This window comes from Neolamprologus multifasciatus, chromosome 7 (genome assembly GCF_963576455.1).
Source record: "Neolamprologus multifasciatus chromosome 7, fNeoMul1.2, whole genome shotgun sequence".
NCBI classification, from domain to species: Eukaryota; Metazoa; Chordata; class Actinopteri; order Cichliformes; family Cichlidae; genus Neolamprologus; species Neolamprologus multifasciatus.
In genome coordinates, this window is record NC_140445.1 from 56,760,363 (window position 1) to 56,785,332 (window position 24,970).

At 41.6% G+C, this 24,970-nt stretch overlaps 1 protein-coding gene across 4 annotated transcripts in view; it reads left to right on the top strand.

Moving 5' to 3' along the window:
- The window catches only part of otogl (otogelin-like), a 29,231-nt gene that overhangs the window by 342 nt on the left and 3,919 nt on the right, over positions 1-24,970 (top strand). For 2 of the 4 annotated variants that reach the window (XM_085165148.1, XM_085165145.1), the window contains exons 2-52: positions 72-114; positions 456-501; positions 765-843; positions 947-1,039; positions 2,143-2,297; positions 2,828-2,949; positions 3,156-3,361; positions 3,902-4,026; positions 4,192-4,298; positions 4,408-4,514; positions 4,631-4,756; positions 4,838-4,946; positions 5,026-5,072; positions 5,160-5,305; positions 5,403-5,529; positions 5,667-5,844; positions 5,920-6,044; positions 6,286-6,495; positions 6,678-6,846; positions 7,004-7,078; positions 7,316-7,359; positions 7,633-7,798; positions 8,522-8,629; positions 8,808-8,946; positions 9,743-9,877; positions 9,973-10,119; positions 10,207-10,326; positions 10,534-10,650; positions 13,835-13,991; positions 14,188-14,214; positions 14,313-14,492; positions 14,586-14,864; positions 15,632-15,749; positions 15,838-15,917; positions 16,624-17,498; positions 18,764-18,941; positions 19,030-19,172; positions 19,256-19,279; positions 19,379-19,471; positions 19,560-19,749; positions 20,049-20,266; positions 21,435-21,576; positions 21,665-21,850; positions 21,943-22,155; positions 22,997-23,101; positions 23,196-23,303; positions 23,403-23,504; positions 23,601-23,705; positions 23,895-23,935; positions 24,046-24,109; positions 24,282-24,460. In XM_085165148.1, coding sequence (XP_085021274.1) covers positions 72-114; positions 456-501; positions 765-843; positions 947-1,039; positions 2,143-2,297; positions 2,828-2,949; positions 3,156-3,361; positions 3,902-4,026; positions 4,192-4,298; positions 4,408-4,514; positions 4,631-4,756; positions 4,838-4,946; positions 5,026-5,072; positions 5,160-5,305; positions 5,403-5,529; positions 5,667-5,844; positions 5,920-6,044; positions 6,286-6,495; positions 6,678-6,846; positions 7,004-7,078; positions 7,316-7,359; positions 7,633-7,798; positions 8,522-8,629; positions 8,808-8,946; positions 9,743-9,877; positions 9,973-10,119; positions 10,207-10,326; positions 10,534-10,650; positions 13,835-13,991; positions 14,188-14,214; positions 14,313-14,492; positions 14,586-14,864; positions 15,632-15,749; positions 15,838-15,917; positions 16,624-17,498; positions 18,764-18,941; positions 19,030-19,172; positions 19,256-19,279; positions 19,379-19,471; positions 19,560-19,749; positions 20,049-20,266; positions 21,435-21,576; positions 21,665-21,850; positions 21,943-22,155; positions 22,997-23,101; positions 23,196-23,303; positions 23,403-23,504; positions 23,601-23,705; positions 23,895-23,935; positions 24,046-24,109; positions 24,282-24,460 — 7,178 coding nt within the window. Of the gene's footprint in view, positions 1-71; positions 115-455; positions 502-764; positions 844-946; positions 1,040-2,142; positions 2,298-2,827; positions 2,950-3,155; positions 3,362-3,901; positions 4,027-4,191; positions 4,299-4,407; positions 4,515-4,630; positions 4,757-4,837; positions 4,947-5,025; positions 5,073-5,159; positions 5,306-5,402; positions 5,530-5,666; positions 5,845-5,919; positions 6,045-6,285; positions 6,496-6,677; positions 6,847-7,003; positions 7,079-7,315; positions 7,360-7,632; positions 7,799-8,521; positions 8,630-8,807; positions 8,947-9,742; positions 9,878-9,972; positions 10,120-10,206; positions 10,327-10,533; positions 10,651-13,834; positions 13,992-14,187; positions 14,215-14,312; positions 14,493-14,585; positions 14,865-15,631; positions 15,750-15,837; positions 15,918-16,623; positions 17,499-18,763; positions 18,942-19,029; positions 19,173-19,255; positions 19,280-19,378; positions 19,472-19,559; positions 19,750-20,048; positions 20,267-21,434; positions 21,577-21,664; positions 21,851-21,942; positions 22,156-22,996; positions 23,102-23,195; positions 23,304-23,402; positions 23,505-23,600; positions 23,706-23,894; positions 23,936-24,045; positions 24,110-24,281; positions 24,461-24,970 lie in introns of those variants that run through there. The other 2 variants (XM_085165146.1, XM_085165147.1) reach the window with 2 other exon arrangements.

A 24,970-nucleotide genomic window follows, 5' to 3' on the forward strand; every position in this document is an offset into this window, starting at 1 on the left:
CCTATAAGATACCTTTGACTGAGATGAGTAAGGCAGAAACGTTAATGCTGATTTTATAACTTTGCATTTAGGAGTTCAGAGTCGACTTTCAGTGGCAGAAGGAAGACCACAGAGGTAAATAAAAGAAAGAATATTAAACCTGTTGCTGTCTACTAATAATATTAATACAGTATTAATACATTAGATTATACAAAGGAAAAGTCATTTTTTTCATATGTCATTCTTATACTATATATTGCTCTCGGGTGAACATGATAAATGCATTTACACTTCCTGTATGGTGTATATGACAGAGACAGTGTATGAGAGTGTGTGTCTGTGTGTGCCTGCACATGTGCGTGTGAGAGTTCAGTACAGAGAGGTTTCAAGTCTAAATTCAAGTGGTGTAAAGTGCACTTAAGTCTCCCCTCTGACTGCTTCTTCCCACTAATGTGCATGTTTGTGTGTGTGTGCAGAAGAGCTAATGCACTCCGGAGGAAACGGGATCTCCTCGGGGAGGAGGTTTGTACACTACACCTAAGAGAACCAGAGGAGGTCAGGGCACCCACATGCGCACAACACCCTAACCGGCACAAAGCTGTCTTTGTAGAGAATGAGACACACTCACTAACTTGTACACTTTCTCCCACTCAACTTGACGCAACTGTTATCTTACAGGAGCAGTTAGAGCATTGGTACAGAAACGTCAGTGTCAGCGATGTTGTTAAAGCTTAAGAGTTGTTTAAGGAACTACTCTTAGCGTCTGTTGTTTACTCTTTTCCAAGACGTACAGACCATTGCTGTCAGAGGGTACTCTGTCACGCAGTATTTTGCACAACTACACAGCCAGAGATTCCTCTTCAGGTAAATACTCCGCCTGTGAAGTGATTCCAAATGCATTCACGGAAACTTAACACTCTTTACCTGGGCAGGCTGGAATGATTACCCTTGATTTTGTCTTTCCCAGAATACTGCGGCTGCCTCAATGGCGGCTGGTGTCAGGAAGGTGGGGTGTGTGACTGTGCCCAGTTCCAGGCATTGGGAGACCGCTGCCAGATCAGTGAGTAATCCACCCATCTACATGTCTTCCTTCAGATTTGTCTTATAACCACACATTTTTGGTATGCAATAAACCAGCTGGCTAGCATCTTTGGTAACAATATCCTTTTTTAATAACATAACTTAGTCAGTCTTCAAGAATTTGTGAATGTGCTCCACAATCATTCAACAAATGTTAATTAGCTGTACACACTCCAGCATTAATTATCAGATTTTCCCAGATCTCTTTCTCTCTGTCTCTCCTTTGTTGATACAAATCCACCAACCTCCATCTCTACTAAAACCACCCACCCATACACACACACACACACGCACACAAAGACTTTACTCCCTAGAGGAGCTGATATAAAGTCACTTGAACTTAGGTAATAGGGTAAGGGCTGAGTGATGGAGTTTCTGGTTTCTATATTGTGAACAGGCTCCTTATACAGCGTATCAGGAGATCTGAGGTCACAGTGATTGTAAAGACATTTTTCATTTCAATAAAAACTAATTTAGTGTTGACAAATGGTCAAAGGCAATGCAGTTCTTTAGAGACCACCTGTGACTCAGCTGAGACTTGAGGAGAAACCCTGAAATGGCACTGACAAGATAAAAAATATGAATTTTAAAAATAAAACACCACTACAGAAAGAAAATATGAAAGAATGTCATGAGTGCAGGTTTGTCATGAAGGTAATAAAAGCTTCAAAAATATCAAGCTTTCCCACCGTAACAGATTATAATAATTGAGGCAACTGAGCTATTCTTCAAAAAGTACTGAATAAAATTTGAAAATTATATTTTTTAAGCATTAATGTCTGAAACTGAAGATATGTAAAATGAGCCATTCATGTCAGAGTATTAAAATCAGAAGATGTGTTTGCTGTCAGCGCAACCCACCTCCTCAGATTTTTGGGAATGGCTCTCGGCAGCATCTTGGCATATCCTGCTATGGGGATTTCCTCTAACAAAGAGCTTTTAGAAAATTCAGGAGTTCATTTTCCTCTGATAAGTGCAATGAAATAGAACATGATGAAAGGCATAACGATGATAGGTCAGTTCATTTGTGTCACTATCATTACAAGAATCTTGTCTGACTGAAGTGCCCATTTTTCCTCTCAGTACCTAACCAGGGCCAGGATAGAGATGGGATCTGCAGGTCATGGGGTCAACACCACTATGAAACATTTGATGGAATATATTTCTACTTCCCTGGAACCTGCTCTTACATTTTGGCCCAGGATTGTCACTCAACTACACCGCAGTATACAGTGTGGGTAAGGCTAGTAATCAGTCTTTATTCTATGTCTATACATTAGCTTCTTGCTACATTGCCATGTTTGCTGTTAAAACAAAGCAATATGGAAGTTTCTTAAATAAGCTAAACTGCAGTGGCATTTGACTGCTTGTACTGAATAAAATAACAGGAAATAGGAGATCTGTTAAGGCTATAAAACAATCATGTGGCAAGGTCTTAAAGTGTCTGTGTTTAGCATACATTATTAACAACTATCTGCTGTCAGCACAACACCGATGTGGCATATTTCTTTGTGCCATTGTTTTCTAAAAACTCAACAAAAAAATTGTCTTACTAAGGATAAAAAAATGTTTTTAATTATGATTAACCTTTTCAAAAAAGGTGCCAAAGTCATTCTAATTATGTCTTTATCCTTGCAGCCATATATTATTAGATAATGATAGTCTGCAAAATTTGAGTTGTAGCTTTAATGAGCCCTTGTTCATAAATCGGTATGCTTTTCCCTCTGTGGCTCTTATTCCACTTCTATCATTTTCTTGTGTTTGTCAGGTTCACAACAGTAGAGTGTGTGAGGGGAGTGTGTATTTATGTCCGAGAGCGCTCAGTCTGTTCTTCCCAAACGAGGAGGAGATCCACATCTCGGGATATCGGGTCCACCAGGGAGGTCGCAGGTGCATATGAGTGTGTGCATGTATGTGTGTGTTTGTTAACTGCAGAGGTGTCAAAATAAAAACTAAAAAGGAAGAAAGAAAGAAAGCATTTGCTCGCCGTCCCATCTAATCCTACTGTAAAATCAATAGAAGACTATAAGTAAGATTTTCAAAGACCTGACGTCATCCAATGCTCTCATGATGTCTCTGTCTCTGTATAATGTCAGGTTAAGTTTGCCTCAGACTGTGGGCGGTGTCTTTATTGAACGACTGGCTGATTACCTGCTCGTGAAGAGCGTGTTCGGCTTCTCTTTGGCCTGGGATGGAGGCTCGGGCGTCTACCTGAAGATGAGCGAGGAGCACCAAGGCGCCCCTTGTGGCTTGTGTGGAAACTTCAACAATGTTGCTGGTGATGACCTCACCACTGCTCGCGGTAAGACCGGCCTGACTGGCCACTCATCCTCTTATCCCTTCTCTCAGCACCCACTCATCATAATTATTGTTATTATACACTCAACACTGATTCTGGCCAATTATAGTAGCAGTGGGACCTGGGGAGTCTAGAGTGGAAGGACAGGGGAGAACTGGTAGTTTTGATTTGAATAGCTGGAAGAAGCATGGACTTTCCTCATATGACCTAGTAACATGAACTACGGTGCCCCGCTTGTTTGGGAGGCGAGATGACCAGTAATGTGGAGATGAGCCCAAGGAAAGACAACAAACAAAAAGGAACCAACTACAGCGCATTTCTACACACACATATTTCCTCTTAGTGCCTCTTATAGTCAGCCCTCTTTTTTATGTCTCATGTTATTGTGTTTAATGAATTAAAGAAATAATTTAATGTATGTTTGAATGGAAAATCTACTCCATTTTTGCTCTGTGTATGTGTTTTTATACATTTTTATCTTTTGTCTGTACCTACGTCATGCTGGGTATACCACATACAGCTGCACATATGTGTTTACTTTAGGTATTCGGACTGATGAACCTGCACTGTTTGCTAATAGCTGGGCAGTGGACCTTGCTCATGAACGAGCCTGTCCCTCAGTGGATCTTGACTTTAGTGGGCCCTGCCAGTCTGAGTCAGACATGGATGTAAGAACCACAGAAGCAATATTTCCACTTAATAACATGTGCAAAGACAAATCAGGCCCACCAAAGTGCACCATAATAAAACCTTTTTTAGCAGTGTTAATTTTCGTTTACTTCTGGTGGTATATTATGTTGCATATATTCATACCATACTTTATTTGTATGCAGGATGCTATAGAGAAATGCAGTGCGCTTCTCTTTTTCCCCTTTTTGTCCTGTCATGAAAACATCGATCCCAATCCCTTTGTTGCCAGTTGTGTCTCTGACCTTTGTGTGTAAGTAAAAGCAAGCACACTGTCGAGTAGATACATTCAACCTTTTGCTTGAGTTGAAACTTTTTGTATACAAAGCAGTTCCCCGAAAACATTTGATGCATGTTTTCAGCTCTGATGATGAGGAAACTTTTTGTCGAGCCTTGGTGGAGTACACCCGAGCATGCTCCCACGTTGGATATCCCGTAAGAGAGTGGAGAGACAGCTTCCCTTCTTGCAGTAAGTAATGGCTGCTGCGCTACGATTTCAGCGGAAACATGAAAACTTATAATGTATTTAGTGCACACTTGTGTTCTACTTTTATTGTTAAGCCAGTTGTTTGTGTTTATGCTTAGATGACGGCTGTGAGGAAAGTTTTGTGTATAGAGACTGTATCAGCTGCTGTCCACCTACCTGTACATTTGAGAAAGAGTGCCTGGGAACCAATCTGCATTGTCTGGATGGCTGCTACTGTCCTGATGGTATTCAAAGAACCCCCCCCCCCCCCAATTTTTTTTTAATGTCTCTGAAATTGTTGACTGATCTCAGATCCTTGCATGCAGGTCTCATCCTGCAGAATGGAACATGCATTGCTGCCTCTCAGTGTCCATGTGTTTATCATGGAACGTCATATGTACAAGGACAGGTGCTACAACAGGGATGCAGTGTCTGGTGAGTGTGGAAAAGTGTTACTGTGTGAGAATATAGCACAACCAATGTGTTGCTAACTGTTTCTGTTTTGTTTTTTCAGTGTGTGCATGGGTGGTGTGTGGAACTGCACTGAGAATAACTGCACAGGTGAGAATCCCATCGAAGACAGTCAAAGAAGAAATAATGCATCCAGATTTAAAAAACAAAAACACTCTTCTTTTTGTCTCTTCTTAGTTGAATGTTCAGTGGTTGGCGACGTGTTTGTGACAACGTTTGACGGAAGGATGTTTCTCCAGCCAGGGGCGTGTCAGTATGTCTTGGCAAAGAGCCGCAGCAGCAGCAGATTCACCATCACACTACAATATACTACTTGTGCAGAGGTAGCACACACAACTACTTTTGCACACACCTAACAAGCCTGCAGTGTTCCTTTAATCCAGATATAACTGCCCCTTCCGCATAAATGTGTGTCAACAGCAGCAGGTGTGTATTCAGTCAGTGACAGTAGTGCTGGATGAAGATGTAAGTCGCCAAATCACTTTGACAAGAGAGGGGGAGGTGATAATTGGTGTAAACCCAGCGCCTGCCCTGCCATATGTCGATGGTAGGAATCACACGATGCACACACACACACACACACACACACACACTATATCAAATGGTACATGTAAACACATTGCTAGAAATAGTTAAAAAAAACAAACAATTGATTCGATTTTAAAACTTCTTCCTGACATACAGATGCAGTCGAGGTGCGGAAGCTGACCTCTGTGTTCACACAGCTGAAGACTGGGATTGGTTTCAGGCTGCATTATGACGGTCGAGGCGGAAGGGTCTATGTGCAGCTTGACAGCCAGTGGCGCGGACAGACGCTGGGACTCTGTGGAACCTACAATGGAAATCTACGAGATGATTTCCTGTGAGCATGTACTTCCCACTCATACGTCAGTGTTGAAAATGTGACTTTCGCTGAGAATATTTTTGTGGGGTGTAGGTCTCCAGCAGGTATGATAGAGGGCACTCCGCAGCTTCATGCCAGTGCTTGGAAGGTGTCATCTGCCTGTGTTGCTCCAGTTAATCTACCTATTACAGACCCATGTGAGATGAATCAGCACAACGGTAATAGTTTCAATTACTGTGGATTTGGTTATTATTCTTTCATTTTAGCCTTAATGAAAAAATATGAAGAAAGAAAAGGATTAAGGCAAAACTTTAGGGGTTTGAATCCCAAATTGTACTATGCATTCTAACATTACTTGTTTGAATTATGAATTGTTCAAGTTTTAGCTGCAGGCAATCTATCTTGTCAAAGGAAATATGAGGATGTGTTAAGTTTTGTGTGGGCTTATGTGTCTTGTAGTATTCTACGCATCCCAGTGTGAGGTGCTTTTGGGCACTGTGTTTGCTCCGTGCCATGGCTACATCAGTCCAAACATCTATCAGCAGCAGTGCCGCTATCAGGCCTGCCGCTGTGGGAGCAGCTGTTTGTGCACTGCACTGGCTCATTACGCTTACCTTTGCTCCAAACATGGAGTCAACATTAATTTCAGATCACAAGTCTCTGAGTGTGGTAAGTTTCCATAGACTGGATTTTTTTTAGACATTAATTTGTGCCTTTGTGATTTTTCTTCTTATCGATATGAGATTCAAGTGTACACTGCCCCAAAATGTAGGCATTGTAAAGGGATTGCAGAAGACTGTAATTTACCCCAGAAAAACAAATTTGTACTATTCTCTGTGTGTGATATACAGGAGTGGTGTGTCTTGGTGGAATGCTGTACCACTCGTGTGTGTCGTCTTGTGGCCGGTCCTGTCGGGCATTGTCCAGCAATGAGACGTGTACCCCTGATGATTGTGCCGAGGGATGCGGCTGTCCAGACGGCAGTTTTTATGATGATGTGCGCCAGCGCTGTGTGCAGCTGTAAGCCTTAAGCACCTCATACATCATCCTTACTTACTAATGGGTATCAGTTGCCATTTGGCCAGAAAGGACATACAATGGCACACACAGCACTTAAACACAAAAAGCATCATCATTAATAAATGTAATCAAAATATTCTCATGACTTTCTCCTCAGGTCGCAGTGTCACTGTTATTCCATGGGTGGGGTGTCACAACCAGGAGAGGTGACCTTCAGTGCCTCTGGGCCCTGGTGAGTCACAGCTGACCATAAGCTGCACTGAAAATTGAAAACCCACTCTTCTTGCTTTTCAAACTGCACACAGTGCAACATACTTGCACACACCCTGATCCATTTGAGGAAGCAGTTTAAGCTTGAGTGATTGTCAAATGAGATGTAGAGCACTTAAACTGACCTTGTGTTTGATAACATTATTCTCTTTCCCAAACACTCGCCCCTTTTTCTCTCCCTTCCTGTCTCCACCATCAGCCTGTGCAGAAATGGGAAGATGGAGTGTGTGCCAGAGGAAAAAGGTAACCTCTCTGCACTCCCCCCTCCTCCCTTCAGTTCCTGCTTTCGTCCGTTCCAGTAACAAAGTGGCATTTCAGGCTATGTCCCTCTTGCTGAAATCAAGAGCCTTATGTCTGTAGCTGTAGCTTGTTTCCCATGACTTGATGTTGCAATTGGTGTTTATGGCAACTAGGGCATCGATTTTCTTGTGTGTGTGTGTGTGTGTGTGTGTGTGTGTGTGTGTGTGTGTGTGTGTGTGTGTGTGTGTGTGTGTGTGTGTGTCATCAACACCATAGAGCCAGATAGTATAGAAGTCGGGGAGTGTCCAGAGGGGAAAGTGTACCACAGCTGCACTGAGCAGAGGGGAGGAGTGGCCTGTGCACCAACCTGCCGCAACCTGATGTTGAACCTGACATGCCCACCCAGTACACCATGCATACCTGGCTGTGTCTGCCCTTCTGGGTAATACAAAGACTTAGTGACTATTTTCAAAATAACATGAGAATGTATAGATATTTGTTCATTTGTTTTTAGTGGCCTCCTACCTGTTAGTCAGTCACTTTTTTTTTTGTTAATTTTAATACTAATTGTAATCCCTGCTTTACCCGTGTTAGGATAGTTACATTGAAACACAAAAAGTGGTACCTTAACGTAGTTAAAACACCTTTCACCTACCCCAGGACCATTTGCCATTGGCATGGGTTGCACTCACCACTGTGGACTGTGTGAAAAGAAGCATCTTGCAGGCATCAGCATATATGTGTCTTATTTTCACTTGCAAGATTTTTGCCGATATTCAGCAACCAGAGCACAAAGTACTCTGAAAGCTCATGTCCAGGTACTGACAGTACTGACTGGTTTTCAGTACTGTCACCATAATACTGGGGAAAAAAACCCTCTAATACAGCTTAAATTTAGGAACACTAATTCCTGTTAGAGTTTATATTTCTAATTATTGTGACTGTTTTAATTAGTGGGGAGATGACTGATTGTTTTGAGTTTGTGTTTGAACAGTTGAATCTTGTGTTTATGTATTTTCTCCACCGTTTTTTCCAAAAAGAGATTTGATCTCCAGGCCTAAAAGCTAAAGTGTTAATTGCAACACAGAGACAAACACAGATATGGGGTTTGAGTGTTTAAGTGTTCGCATGCTTTGTACCACCTACTTTTGTTTTACCAATGAAGGCTGGTGCTGCACCAGGGGGAATGTTATTATCCAGAAAACTGCCCTTGTTCCTGGCTTGGACTTGAGTACCTGCCTGGAGAAACTGTGGAAACACCATGCTACAAATGGTAAACACCTTTCCTGCCTCTGTATTATTTACAAAGTAATAATGAGGTTCCTTATAAGGTTGTCAATCATCTCCAAACAACTGATTCTCAAAGCAGTTACAAAAGAAAGTTTGTCTTTTGTCCCACCTCTGCTTTGTTTTTGCTCTTCTCTTATGCACCCACCTGTCTATCCCTTTAGCGTGTGTCACCGTGGCTATTTTAACTGCAGCTACTCTCCGTGTCCAGCTGTGTGTACTGTTTACAGCGACAGGCACTACCACACCTTTGATGGCCTCGAGTACGACTACCACTCTGACTGTCAGGTCTACTTGCTCAAAGTGAGTAGGCTGGCTATGTGGATTTATATAACAACTTTCTAGTTAGTACAAAAAAAACTAATAAAGGTGTAAAATTATATAATTTGCTTCCAGTGACAAATTTATGGATTCATTTTTGGCACTGGAATGCCAGTGGGGATTGTCTGATAGAGACTGTGCTAACCTGTGCCAGAGAAGTTTGTGTGATTGATTGTGTTTAAGGGCAAAGGAGGAGCATCCTTAACAATTCTTAGCCAACACTGATATGGATCTGGGAAAGAAGATCCAAGTTGGTTTCTAATCTTGAAGTTTGGGTTTTAATTAGAGCCGATTAAGGCATGTATGTGTGTGTTTGTGTCGGTGGGTTGGGACCACTGTAATGCTAGCAGACGCTGCGCAAAGCTGTAGTGACACAAAGAGACCAGTGTTCACTTCAAACCCCAGTGCTCCTACGCTCCCAGGGATATAGAATTAGAATTAGCAGAACAGACATTCAGAGCCCGCAGGCCGCCTGCCACCATGCAGACCTGAAAAGAATGGGGAAGCTGGTCAAAACTGTACTTTAATAGTCTACAGTTGTTTCCTCTTTTTGTCACTTCTCATGTGTCCAGGATGATGATGTTTCCTGAACAGGTAGAATGAGATTCCATATCTAGCACGAGTCTAGCACGTGGTGTTTAGATATTTGCTTTCTGACTGCTGTGGCTTTAGTGAGGAAATTTTTGAACAGACAAAAAAACAAAAGTATTTTGTTGTGTTTGCTAAAAAAACACAACTTCCCTTACAGTAGTAATATTTTGCCTTCTCCTCTCATCAGAGTGCAGGAGAGACCGAGGTATCCATTGTTGCCCAAAACAAAGACTGCTATGAGAGCGGCATTGTGTGCATGAAAATCCTGGTCATTCACGTGGGACTTACCAAGATCTACTTCACTGACAATTCTGGCAACCCTGTATGGATAATACAAACACAGTAACAAACTGAAATATTTCAGTGAAATCCAGTGAATCCTGCTGATGTCACGCTACCTGTTTTATTTTGTGTTAGAGCCCTTCCACTGTTGTTGGTCGAGGGTCAGAGTTTGAGCTCTGGAAAGCCGGCTACTACATTGTCATCCACTTCTCAAATCAGGACCTGACCATCCTTTGGGACCGCAAGACGACTGTGCACATCAGAGCTGGACCTCAGTGGAAGGCGTGTACTAGTAGCACATCTGAAATTCGAAGCGTTGTTATAAGAAAAATCTAAAAATATGACAAGTTGTCTGCTTTTTCGCTCCAGGGTCTTCTCAGTGGGTTATGTGGAAATTTTGACAGTGTGACAGCGAATGATATGACCACCTCCAGCCACATGGAAGTCAGTAATGCACAGACATTCGGCGATAGCTGGGCCCTGGGACAGGTATGAGTCAGCTCATTTCCTCTACTCCCCTTCATTGATTCTTCTTTTGCCCTCTTTTCTCTTTCTGTCTTTGTCCATCACCCTCGAACTCACTACCTCTCTACCTCCCTGCTCCCTGTGCCCGTCTCCCTTGAGTACACCGTGATATTTAAGAGTAATCAGACACTTGATCGCTTTCCGTGTGTGTGTGTGTTTTCTGTATTTTAGTGTGAAAGCGACTATATACTTGAGCGACCATGTGAAGGGGACTTAGGGAGACAGCCGTACGCCAAAAGAGAGTGTGCTCTCCTCTACAGCGATGTCTTTGCACCTTGTCACAATGTTGTAAGTGCCATTCAAGTGACACATATAAACACACACAAACACAGAAACCTGTGTACAGAGAGACTGCAGCTATGAAAAGGTTATATCATTTAAAAAAGGGAGCTATAGGGATTAATAAGGGGTTTTAGGAACAACTCTTAACTAATCCTAGTAAACACACTCTTTAAAGAGATTCACAAGCTTGCCACTCAAATTCAAATAGGGCACACCTAGTGTTTATTATAGTGTTAGATTTCAATTTATGACCAGTAGATGGAGCCATGTTTTTATGTACAGTTTTTTAGCCATCACTATCAACCAGTGGAGAGTCCATTTCACTTCATTGCTTAAACTACATTTCAGAAAATACATACATTTAGAATTAACTAAGAGGATCAGTAGAGATTATCATAATAAAGCAAAAGCCAATCTTTGAACATTTCTGTGTTCAAACAAATTTCTCTCTGTCTTATATTCTTTGCAATAAATTCATTTTCTTATTAAACCTAATGTGCCCTCATTGATCTGATCTGATTCACGTTCTTGTCATGTTCTGTTTGCCATAGTTGTCCAGTGAAGACAAATACGTTCCCTTGATGCAACCTTTAGAGGAACATCATTTAGTAGTATATTCCTTTGAGATATTTCTGAATTCCTGCTACTTTTTTTTAGCACTTATTTAAAGTATGTTTGTATTCTTTTGCACTAAAACAGATTTATTTGAGGAAACAGCAGTTTTAATGTACTAATTGATCAAAAGCAAAAAATATAGATTACAATGAATTCTCAACAGAAAAAGAATCATGCTTGCAGACAGAAGACTATAAAAATGTAAATCAATACATTTTTAAATATGGTACAGACACAGCAGACCTGATAATAAGCGGGAGGCAATTCCACAGAGCAGGATTTAAAATGTCAGAAGCACAGTTCCTCTTTGTTCTCAGTTTCGATGGTGGGATAATTAAGTACAGTCGGTCAGAAGATATGAGTGGTCGTAGTGGAGAATACAGGGTGATGAGTTCAGATATACAAGACGCTGCTATGCCATGGCATGCTTTTAATGTTAAAAGCAGAACTGAACTAAATTATGAAGCATATTTGGGCAGGGATAGCTCAATAGGTAGAGTAGCTGCCTCATGATTGGAAGGTTATGGGTTCAACTCTACTGAACGGCTACCCTGAGGTACCCCTGAGCAAGGTACCATCCCTACACACTGCTCCCCGGGCGCTGCACAGGTGGCTGCCCACTGCTTCCCTAGGTGAATGGGTTAAATGCAGAGGAGCAATTTCCCTACGGGGACTATCACATACACACACACACACACATATATTCATATAAAGCATGTCAGTCTGTGCAATTCAGCAAGAATAGGGTAATGTGTTCTTCTTATTTAGTATCATATATGTGCCTCACTGCCTCATTCTGAACCAATTGATTTTCAGTAAATGCTTTAAGATACAAATCTAGATTTGCAGTAATTAAGGCAAGGATAAATAAAAACATTAATATCCCAAGGCAGTACTGAGCTAACTTTGGAAATATTTCTGTACAGCTAGATCCAGGCCCAATGACCGAGATTTAACGCATGTTAGTGTTGAGCTGGCATTCAGTCTTTAATAGTAAGGCTGTCACAGCTGGTCTGTTGATGTAGTGTGCAGTACCCAAATGTAGACACATGAAACCACTAATTATATGAAAATGAGCATTTTATTGGCTGATGCAAGTAGAAACCAAACAATAAGAATCCTTAAGAGTAAAGACATCTAATCAACATGGGTTAGAGGGACACAGGTGAACATAATTAACAATGGATGAAAACAATCAAGGAAAGGCGGATAAGACACAGAGGAAACAAAAACGTTCAATGTAAAACAGGAAATCAGATGCTCTTACCAACACTAAACAATATAGGAGATAATAGGAGACACGGAGACAAAAGCGACCAAAGCATAAACATGATATAAGACAGGAATGTATAACACAAACACTGGGGAGACCACTTCTATTCCGAAAAAAGGAACACTTTTAGGCCTAACAGCCTTACGTTGTCTAGTTGGCCATGTGCTCACTGCCTGGCACTGTGGAGCCTGATTTGGATTTGCCATAGAATACCAGAATTATCAGGTCTACCAGTGGCACCCCGTGCTTTTCACAGATGTGAGCAGGTTCACCCTAAGCACATGTGACAGATGTGAAACAGTCTGGAGAAGCCGTGCAGAACGTTATGGTCACTGTAACTTCATTCAGCATGACCAGTTTGGTGGTGGGTTTAGTGATGGTCTGGGGAGACATAGCCATGGAGAGACACACAGACCTCTACAGGCTAAGCAATGGCATCCTGACTGCCATAAGATATCAAGGTGAAATCCTTGATATCGTCTGACGTTACGCTGGTGCAGTGGGTCCTGGGTTCCTCCGGTGCAAAAGCATGCCCGGCATCATGTGATTAGAGAATGCAGGCAGTTCCTGGAGGTTTGATTGATACCAATCAGTGGTATCAATACCTTATCAGTTCCAGAATATAACAATAACCATTCACAACCTTAAAATCTGTCTCTGTCTACACTGATAATGTGACAGATGTTTACAAATTATAGGACAAAATAGGATTCACATGTCCCGTTAAACATGTACCTGTTTGTTATTAGCCTCTGACAAGCACAGGGGTAAAAGTGATATATTTATTGTTGTTAGTGTTGTTGAAAATAAAATTTTACAAGAAGAGAAATAATAATATGCATCAGGGGCACAGAAAGGGCTTATTAAATGTGTTTCATAATAACATTCTAGTAAAATGATAACATCTGAATATTAATTGTAACCTTGTGGCTCCAACCTGGTTGCAGCACACGTCTCTACTTGTTATATCTTCTAAAATTATAGTAATACAGAAAAGTATTATTTGCTCCTGTTTATGTACATCATAGTAGCCAGTGTCAAAGACAGAGTTAACCTTCCCTTTGGCCACACCAACTCATTGCTGATGCATAGTTTGTCATAGAGTTCATCTGATACCTTCTGCACCAGAGGTTGACCCACATTTCTTTGTCCCGATATCATCGGTCTTTCCTGTCTGAATTATTTAAAACAACTCCCCCCCACTCCGAAAAATAAGACCTCCCTCAGTTTCTCCCAGCGAGATTTGGCCTCGTTCATTTCATGATTGTTTGTGTGGATATCTTTCTGTGTGTACCCTTTCAGGTTGATGTGGCCTGGTTCTACAGGAACTGCCTAACAGACACTTGCAATTGTAACCGTGGGGGAGACTGTGAGTGTCTCTGCACGTCCATCGCTGCATACGCATACAAATGCTGTCAGCAGGGGGTCACAATTCACTGGAGATCACCTTCTGTCTGTCGTGAGTACATACATACACAGACAGACAAATACAATACAGGCTTCTGCTGTGTGGGTCAGGGACGTGACCTTTGCTTACCTCTTTGACCCATTTTCTGTAGTCACTCTTTGCATCAGTCAATATTTTGCCATTTTTCATAAGATTAAATAATTCTTCTGTTATATCTTACATTTTACTCTTCTGGACTGTCTTTCAGCCTATGATTGCGAGTACTACAATCAAGGTATGTTTAACTGAGAATCTTCTACCAGATTTGTAAACCTTACTCTTATTCCCTGCCATCTTATCATTCATTTCCTCTTTCGCTCTCTCACATCACAGAGCTAGGCGATGGCCCATTTTCCTTGGTGAGTGCAGTGTATAAAGACACCATGTTTGGAGTGAATCGTACCAGCAGCTCTGTTTTTCCCCTGGTAAGAGAAAGACCAGGGCAGTTGCCTGCCCCAGGTCTACTGTTCAACTTCATGATCACAGCAGGATTGCAGAAGGACAGAACATCACGTGAGCATCTGCATCATTATTATTATTATTATACATTGATATGTGTTTATTTTCTGCATAAATTACGTTGATTATGATTACGACTATTTGTAGGTGTTCCCATGGTGTCGCTGGAGTCTGCAGAGAGACCCAACTACTTCCTTGTTGTGTCAGGGCGCAGCCGTCTGCAGTTGGAGCAGTGGAGTCGAGGGGTGGAGTTCAATCGTAGAGCAACCTTTATCCAGCACCAGGGGCTGTTTCTCCCAGGTCACACCTCATTTGAGCTTGTGGCCCAGCCCGGAGTTTTTTTGACACTCACACGCACTGCTGCACGAGCCCAGAGATACGACACCTCACAGGGCTTCAAAGCCAGCAGCAGCTTCACACTGGAGGGTCAGAAACACACGCATATATACAGTGGCCCCAAAAACATATCAGGATGACCCAGTTCTTTTTTTATAAAATGTTAGATAAACGAGTATTTAAACCATAAAATGCATTTAGGACAATTTAACAGGAAGGTTTCTATTAAAAGAAAGAAATAAATCACAAGGAGGGAGAAAGCATGAACACAGTGCTCTAAATGGCACGCTGGACAGGTTCTGATTGTTAAACTTAGTGGACCTATTCCTAATGTGATGAGCTAAACTCCACCATTGGTTGCATTGCTAGAGGCATATGTTTGAACTGATGAGTAACTGACTTAATAAATTTGTTACATTTCAAAATCACCTTGAAACTTGTTGGTTGGACATCAATTAAAATGTGAAGTAAAATTCAAGCATCATTTGCTTGCACACAGGAACACTTTGAATATATATTGTTAAACTTAAGTGAGAAGACAAGCAGACACAGGAACACCAGCCGCAGATTGGTCTGCATGGCTCTGTGCAAAATCAAATCAGAAACAGGTGATAAAAAGCAGCAAGGACAACTCAGCTTAAATATTATCTTATGAATAGAAACCATTCATAAGCTAAAAATCAAGCTGTACCTGAACTTGCCTGAGCCCGTAATGTGATGTAAATCCATATTTTCTATATGAATTTAGTTCTTTTTACTTGTCCAAATAATTTTTTGGAGCCACTGTATACCTTTTGTAGATGCATGCTGGACATACAAATTCTAACTAATAAGGTATGTTTCCTCTCTTCTTGCAGAGAGCACTTTTGTAATACCTTACCGTATGATGTGTGAGTGGCGCTACCAGTCCTGTGCAAGTTCTTGTGTCCCCACGTGCAGTGACCCAGATGCTACACGCTGCCAGTTTCTTCCTCCGTAAGAGGCTTGGCTAATTAAAAAGCAATAATAAAATCAGCATAATGTGTATTGCATAAAGTATTGAAGTAGTTTGTGTATGTTACAGTGTAGAAGGTTGCTTTCCGCGATGTCCAAAGAACATGGTCCTTGATGAAGTCACTAGAAGATGTGTCTACACAGAGGACTGTGAGTACAGCCATTTTTATTCTAAGTTGCTGTAAAAAAAAAAGAAAAAAAAAGAAAAAAGATATGGTTTTCTCATATACCAAAATAAACTTAGTACAAAAAGCAAGGAGATTTATGTTTGGTAAGTTATTGCTTAGCTGTAACAACACTTATAAAAAATCGTATATTTTGGAAAGCCTCTTTATTTCTCTTAATTGTAAGGAAAATACATTTTTGAGTTGAGCAGCAGCATGGACCGTACTACAGCTGTCAGTTGGTGTCTACTGCAAGCATGTAATGTTTGACTGATCTGGATTGGTCCCATGCCATAAGACAACAACCAAGCTGCAGCATTACTTGGCTGTATATGGTTCTTCCACATGCTACTGAAAAAATGATTAAATTGCCAATATGTCTTATTACTTCACACTTCAAACACCCAATCAAATAAACCACACCAAAGTTTTTTAACCCACATACTCAACACTGCTACTCAACTCAAAAATGCATTTTGTGGCACCATTTAAGTGGAAATAAACAAGCAATTCAACAGTGTAAGGTTTATTGCCAAGAAGCAGGATTATGACAAAGAAATAATCAATCAGACATAAATGTCCTTGCTTTTTTGCCAAGTTTATATTTTTTCTTGGTTTGCTCTGTATATGACGATGGTTTTAATCATTTTCAATTGAAAATATTTGCCTGTTATAATAAACGTCTTCTCCAGGTGTGTCTCTTCCCCCAACTCCAACCCCGTTTGCATATGTGACGCGGTCTAACAGGACTACTACAGCACCACTGCCAATACCTACGACTACAACAACAACTTCTACTACCACCACCACCACTACCACCACAAGGCCGACAACAACCACTACAACCACCACCACTACTAGAGCCACCACTACCACCTCCACTACTATCAGGTCCACAACAACCACTGCCACTTCTACCACCACCACTCCTGCTACTACTCCCAGCACAACATTAGCCACTGAGCGTGTCACCACTCTGCTCACCCCAACTTTATCCACGTCTCCATCTGCTACTCCCACCACTATTGTTTCAACTACTCTCACTCCCACAACCCCGACAGAAAGCACCACTCTCAGGACAACTGAAACAACCCCCACTCAAACGCAAACTACTACGGTGACTACAACAGTTACCTCTGCAACGCCTTCCACTGTACCCACTGAAGCCACTACAGCCCCCTCCACTACTTCTCGTCCCTCCCATACCTCACCCTCAATTCCTACCTCCACCACCATTACCACACCATCCACATCCCCGCCTCTTCCAACATCCCCCACCTTACCACCCACCACAGTTGTTACAACTACCTCCACCTCAGCTACTTCTGAACCTGAAACCACTACCGAATCCACAACCACTCCTCAACCTCCTCCAGCAGATACGACTGTCGCCACAGAGGCCACCACTCCAACAGACACTCCAACAACTACAGCACCCCCTCCTACAACCATCGAGCCCACCACTGAGCCTGTAACTACAGAGATAGTCACAAGTCCTGCAACCATTCCTGTAACAGAGGAAACATCAACCACTCACCCTTTCCTTTTGCCCACTATTCCCTGTACAGTAAGTCTTTTGTTTTAGTTTATTATATATGCACAAATATAAACGTGCATGAAAATACCCATCCGTGTTAAACTTTAGAAATCATGGTAGCAATTTAAATGATTACTTAAATCATCATAGATTCCTTACATGATTATTTAGTATGAATAGGCTTTAAGATATAAGCAAAATGCTCTGAAGAGTCCAGGTTGCTGTTGACATCTTTAATAGTTCTGTTGTAATCTTGTAGTAAAATAAGTGTCACAGTAAGCATCCACAATACTAGCACTCTAAAACCAGTGAAATTCAGTCGTGTTTTTTTTTTTTTAAATTGATGCTGGTGCTACTGTTCATACCGTTATGTGTCAAAACAAATTATACCTATTATTAAAAATTAAGAAATGCTTTCTGACTCACAATGAGCCTTTCATTTCAGAAAGGCTTGATCGGTCCTCGTACCATAAAGGCAACATTTCTGCATTACCTGTGCACCGGTCACATATCACACCTATTCTTGTGGCCTTTCACTGACTTCCAGTGAAACTCAGAATCAGCTTTAAAATTCTATTACTAGCGTATAAAGCTTTACATGGACAAGTCCCTGCTTATATAGCAGAGCTTCTGAAACCTTATCAGAGCTGCCGGCCTCTCTGATCCTCTAACCAGAGTCTCCTAACTGTCCCTCGCTCTGATTTTAAAACCGGAGGCGATCATGCTTTTGAGGTTGTTGGGCCCAACTGTGGTCGGTCAGGTCGGCTCACTCCATTATTTCTTTTAAATGACTACTGAAAACTCATTTTCATCATTATTGCTATGCAGAATATCCATTCACTTCTGCCCTTTTCAGGGTCACAGGGCCAGTCTGTTGCAGGGCTAACACACAGGGACAGACAACCATTTGCACTCACCTATGAGCAATTTTGATTGATCAATTAACCTAAGACATGGTAAGTGCATGTGTTTGGACTGTGGGAGGAAGTCAGAGTACCTGGGGAGAATATGCAAACTCCACACAGAAAGCCTGATGGTGGAATTGAACTCAGGACCTTCTTGCTGTGCAGCAACAGTGCTAACCACTGTGCCACAGTGCTGCCTGCTATGCAGAATAATCCATAGTTAATCCGCTTACACATACTGTATTCTAAGCAATAATGGGTTGATACACTGGCTGAAAGAAAAAACAGATAAATCATTATGTAGAAATTAAATATGTGTGTTTGATGATGATAATGAAGTTTAAGCCAGCTCAGCTTTTAAAAACAGAACATGTATATTTGCATCCACAGCCCCCATACTCCTATCGCATTGATGAGTGTGTTGAGCTGATCTGTTTTAATGGAGAGCTGCTGCTTCACAACTCTTCTCTTCACTGTCGCTACAACACCACCCAACCTCAGTGCAGTCTGCTGGGCATGCCTATCCTGGTTAACACAGACCCCTGCTGTCCGCAGTGGCAGTGCCCGTGTAAGTTTAGCTATATGCACTAAAATAACTTGGTATGAAATGGTATGAAAGTTTTCTTTTGCCTTGATAATCTATTTGGCTTTCACAGGTCGCTGCACTGTAATGTCAGACCTGCGTGTGATCACATTTGATGGTAATAATGTAGCCTTGTATGACAATGGCTCCTACATCTTGGTTAACCTGCCCAGAGAGACTATTATTGGCACTGTGGAGAAATGTCCAACTAGTCAGGTATTATATAAAGTAAATGCAATTAAGTCTAATATACTTAAAAGCAGATGTTAATGGCTTACATTGACGTTTTTTCCTTCCAGAGTGTGAATTCCATCAGACGAACTGTGAGTACAGCTTCTTCCGTGTTATTCCCTGCAGTTATACTTGAATCAAAGCTGTTGTATTACTATCTCATTATGACTACTCTTTAATGTTTCCTGCAGAGCCCTACAGGTGGAACATCTGGACTTTGTTTTAAGAAGCTGAACATTACTACCTCTTTCTACAGAATTATAATCAACCGACTCGATCGGAAGGTGATTATTTTTACCAGCTTTAATCCCAAGACATATTCAATTTAGCCTACATAAATAATATGGTTGCATTCTTTATATTGGTCTCTAGGTTACAGTAAATTACAGACCTGCTAGACTTCCGTTCTCACGTCAGTCCCTTTATGTGGAAGATACAGGAAGCATGTACCTTATCCACACACCTGGCGGGATCAGTATACAGTGGTATCATAGCACGGGCATTATGGTGCTACAGTATATTGCTCCTAATAATACATCTGTGCCCACTCGAGGCCTGTGTGGTGAGCTGTCATATACATGCACCCATACACACACATACCCGCTGGCTTTGACTACATCAGCACCAACATCAGCCTCTTTTATCTAAGTGCCATCTTTAGGCCCTTAAAGGTTTAATGTCTAAACTGCAGCATCACTTTGACTTGAATCATTATGGGATATGACAATTTGAGATGTTAAGAGCTATTTGGTTTAATTAGGCAGACACCATGTCACTTGACATTTTTATTGCTCATTCGCTATACACACACTCACACATACATACACACACACACACAAACCTGTCTGTCCACTATGCCAGGTTGCTGCGATGGGAACCCAGAAGATGACCTGAAACTGCCCAATGGCACAGTGGTGAGAGAGTTGGGAGACATGATGATCTTCCTACAGGCATGGAGAGTCCACACCACCGATGAGACCGAACACACACGCAGGGTCGGAGACAACTGCACCACTGGCGACTGCTCCACCTGTCTCTCTATGCTTTACCAAAGCGCTTTCACAACATGCCACGGCAAGGTACCCAGTTTGGATTCAAAACCTTGATTGTAGTGAATGTGCTAAGTTACTTTGTCATTTGCCTTTTGCATTAAAAACAGTAGCAGGAGAGTAAATGGGGTTGCAGTGGCCCAGGAAGCAGAGCAGGTCATCTACTAATTGGAAAGATGGTTGTTCGATCCCTGGGTGCTCAAGTCAGCATCCCAAAGTGTCTTTTGGCAAGATAGTGAACCTCAAGTTGCTCCTGATACGTTCACTGGAGTGTGAAAGCACTTAGACTTAGAAAAAGCTGCTTGTATGAATGGCTGAATAAGACTTCTTGTGCTTTGAATGAGGAGTAGAAAAGTGCTATGTAAGAACCAGTCCATTTAACTAAGCTAAGTCATAAGCTAAGGCAATTTTGAAAAAGCTTTGTTATTTCAAGTATTCATCATGAAAATATACCAAATGTGAGGATATGCAAAGGTGTGTGCTGTGGCAGGCAAAAGGGAAGACACAAATGCAGGACTGGAACATGGAAACATAAATTAAAACGGCAGCTTTATTGCTGGGAAAAACACTCCATTAAATAAACTCATGAAAACCAACCAAAACCCTGAACATGGAAACAAGGAAATGAAAAAACTAGGAAACCGGGAGCACAGAGACCACAAACAGCATTGTGAGGGTACGAGTATGACGCAACAACAAACAGAGGAAAACACAGGGCTTAAATACACCAGGAGTAACGAGGGAATTGTAAACAGGAGCTAATGTGACATAATGACACAACAGAAACAACGAATAATACACTGACATAGGAGATAGACCGTCAAAGTAAAACAGGAAGCACGAGCCAAAGATACGGACTACACAGACGTGGAAACATGACAGACTCTGGAACAGAGGGAACATGAAGAACAGGAACAAAAGTAACAAGACATGGGACACAGGGAAGACATAAAGACAGATAACTAATACTAAACATACAACATATGGAGAACAGAATTAAACCTTCACCAAGAACACAGAGGAGGCACAGAAACAGAACAGAAACCCAAAACTAAGAACTATAAATACAATACAAACAGAAAACCACCATTCAAGGAGTATAAGTTTAACCAAAAACACAAACACTGGGTCAACAGATATGTGGTTTGTTGATTAAAAACCCACTCACCCTTTCATGCCCTGCTTGTGTTTTTTTCAGGTGCCTCCGGAGCAGTTCTGTGACATCATCTGGGCAGGTGACCTTCATTACAAGGATCACCAGTGTGACTTCTTGGCAGCCTACGTGGCGGTCTGCTACACACATCAAGTCTGCATCAACTGGAGACGACACAACTTCTGCCGTAAGGAGACGCACCATAAAAAAATGGCATACTCACTCAGATGAACTCATTCATGGTTTTTATTTTCTCATGCATTGTAATCTTGCAGCACTCCGGTGTCCCCCTGGTAAGGAGTATCAGCCATGTGTGAGCACTTGCACCAGCCGCACTTGTCTAAACAGAGATTACTACGAGGAGACTACCTGTTCCTTCATCAGAGAAGAGTGCGTGTGCCGCAGTGGAACTATCCTGCACCGTGCTGATTCACCTTACTGTGTAACCGAGGACCGTTGCGGTGAGTTATTACTTGCCCTTGTGATGAACACTGCAATGTCTAAGATGCTGCGTAAGTTTGTTATTGTTTTTGTTTGGTTCTGCTGTATCCAGTGTGCACAGATAATGAGGGTAACCCCCGGGCCCCAGGCGAGGTGTGGAATGGCTCTGCTCGGAGCTGCTGTCTCTACAAGTGTATGGAAAATGGCTCTGTGGTGGCTGTGGAACCAGACTGCAGCGCCGTGCCTACTCCACTGTGTGAGAGAGAGGGAGAGTATGTGCTGGATGTGCTGGAAGAAGGAGCCTGCTGCCCAAAGAAGATCTGTGGTGAGTTGCAAATGTCCCTGTTTATCTTTGATTCATCTTTAGGTTTTACCTTTTTTTTTTACTAGTAACTAACTAGTACATGATCATGCTGCAGTATTGTTTTGTCTGGTTGTGCTGTTGGCTAGCAGATATACTTAATCACATTGAGAAAAGTAAAAAAACTAGTTGTGGGAGATGTTTTATAAATGATAAAAATGGGGCATTATTATCAGTTGCTAGGTGGTTGCTAGGCGTATAATTAAGCTTTTTGTGGATATAAATTAGTTATTATTGTTTATAGGATAGCATGCTTTCATAATACTACAAAGTATTATGAAAGGCTAAAACAGGTACCGGTAAATTTAGCCTAGAGGGTTGCCAGGCAACGAGATGGCATCATATTATATCATGCATAATTCTCCTTTTGAACCTGTTATTGTTGTTAAATGGAAATACAATGATGTGTTTAATAAGGTGTTAGGAGTGCAGAAATAAAAAAAATAAATAAACAACTAAAAATTTATCATTTTTATATGACAACATCATAATATCTGATATTAAAAAAACAATCCAGAGGCCTAAAATCCACCTCTGAGCCAAATCTGGTTGCTCAACTTCATATGTTTTACGAGGACTTTGTGGACAAAGGAACAAACAAACACATAGACAGAGATTTTGCATATTATTATAGTGAGATACGACATTGATGATGTTTCACCAGTTGTTTAGCTTAATAAAAGTGTGTCCTCAAATAGTTCGCAAAGTATACCACCATAATTTACACCAATTTCAGAGACCAAAAATCATTTTCATCTGTATAAAGTAATACCCATTAAATGAGCTATCCTTCACTACTTGTTAGACTGCAACATGACCATCTGTGACAGTGAAGCTCCACCTTGTGATAATGGGAACAGGCTAGTGATCGGTTACAGCGCTCTTTCCTGCTGTCCAGAGTACCGCTGTGGTAAGAACAAACTTTCATCATTACGTTTTATAAACTGTCTGTCAGATATAACATTTGGATTAAACTGTTTCATTCACTAAATGGTCTTCCTCAGAGTGTGACCCCATGGCGTGCCCTCCTGTGTCTACCCCAGAGTGCAGGGAAGATCAGTTTCTAGTCGAGGTCAGGGGGCAAAAGTCCTGCTGCTACTCTTACCTGTGTGGTGAGTTTAAATTGCTGTGTACAGGCCTGCCTGGTTTGAGGTCCCTTTAATTACAGCAGTAAATCTGTGAATTTTCTTGTTTGTTTTCTCTCTGAGCAGTGTGTGAGTCATGTATCGAGCCCATTCCAACTTGCTCAAACGGAGAAATTCTGGCTGTGGATCTGAACACCACCAGCAGCTGCTGTCCACAGTACCACTGTGGTAAACTACATGAGCAGGCTCATGTCTGTGTGTGTGTGTGTGTATGTTTTTGTCTGACTTTCGAGTAATATTCATATTTTGTTCCTTTTATTGCAGTCTGTGATGTCAATCTGTGCCCTGAATCATCTGTGAGCTGTGCACCTGGTCTCTCTCTTGTCCAAACTGCCATTCCCGGGCATTGCTGCCCCCAGCATCACTGTGGTACACAGTCGACAACACACACATATTCATTCACATGCACACCCGCGTATGCACACTCATCCAAATAATTACTTGTCAATTCACTGCTGTGTTGATGACTGCAGTAAACTCAGAAGTTGCTAAGCCTGTCATGCCCTTTGCGTAAACCTCACACTACCTTCCTCTTCAACTTTTTTCTTTCACGTCCAGAATGCCAATGTGAGGACAGTTCTTTCCCCATCTGTCAGGTGGTAAGTCAGCAAAAAGCTGAATCAGAAGTCACTGTCTAATCGGGTTTTTCTGCAAGGAAGAGGAAAAAGTGAGCAAATTCAGTTAAGTCAGCAATCTGTTTTTCTCTCAGGGGGAGGTGCTGATGGAGGTTCCAGACAGCAACACCAACTGTAGCTGTCCTCAGCGTACATGCCGTATGTGTAACGTGACTGAAAGCACACAGACACCTGATAATAGTGTGACAACAGAGTCTCTGCAGAAATCCTTTCTGTTTAATACTACTTTATTTCCAAAATGCTCAGCAGCTTTAATAGTTACCTTTTTGAATGCGGCGTAATCTTTTCTTCTATGTTTGTGTGTGTGCAGAGAAGGCAGAGGTGTGTCTTTTCCAAGGGGTGACAGTGCTGGGCCCAGGCCAGTCTCTGGTTCAGTACTTTGAGGGAGAACTGTGCTACACTGTCCAGTGCCTGCATCATAAAGATCCAGACTCGGGTTATTATGCCATGGAAATCACCTCTGTCAACTGCTCCCAAAAATGTGGACCAGTATGTATCCAATGGAGCTTTAATCTCAGGTTTGACTGGTCACTTGATTGGTCAATATTCTCTTATCCAATCAATCGTTGATCAGACAATTTCCTGTGTTAGTTTCATAAGGAGAAAAGCACTACATGAAAAGCCTGTAAGTATTGCTTTGACAGTGGTAGTAACAGACTATCTGTGGAAAATAGCTCCTTATTCTCTCAGCTGGGAACTCACTGAAACCAGAAGTTGATTGCTACCATAATTAACCTTTACATTTACTGAACTTTTACTAAGAGTCAGCTCCAAAGTAATTAGCATCTCAAATGTGTGTGGCCTAAAACAGATGGCAAAAAAAGTTATGTGAAAACTTTTCAGCAGTTTGCATATGACAGCTATATTATATTTGAGTTAGGCTTTCCTTTCCCTCCCTATCTCCAACTTATAGTTTGGTTGAAGAGGAGATTACCAAGATTTTCATTTGACTACTGTCTCTGTATTCAGTGTATTTAAATGTGAGTAAAATCCTGAAGT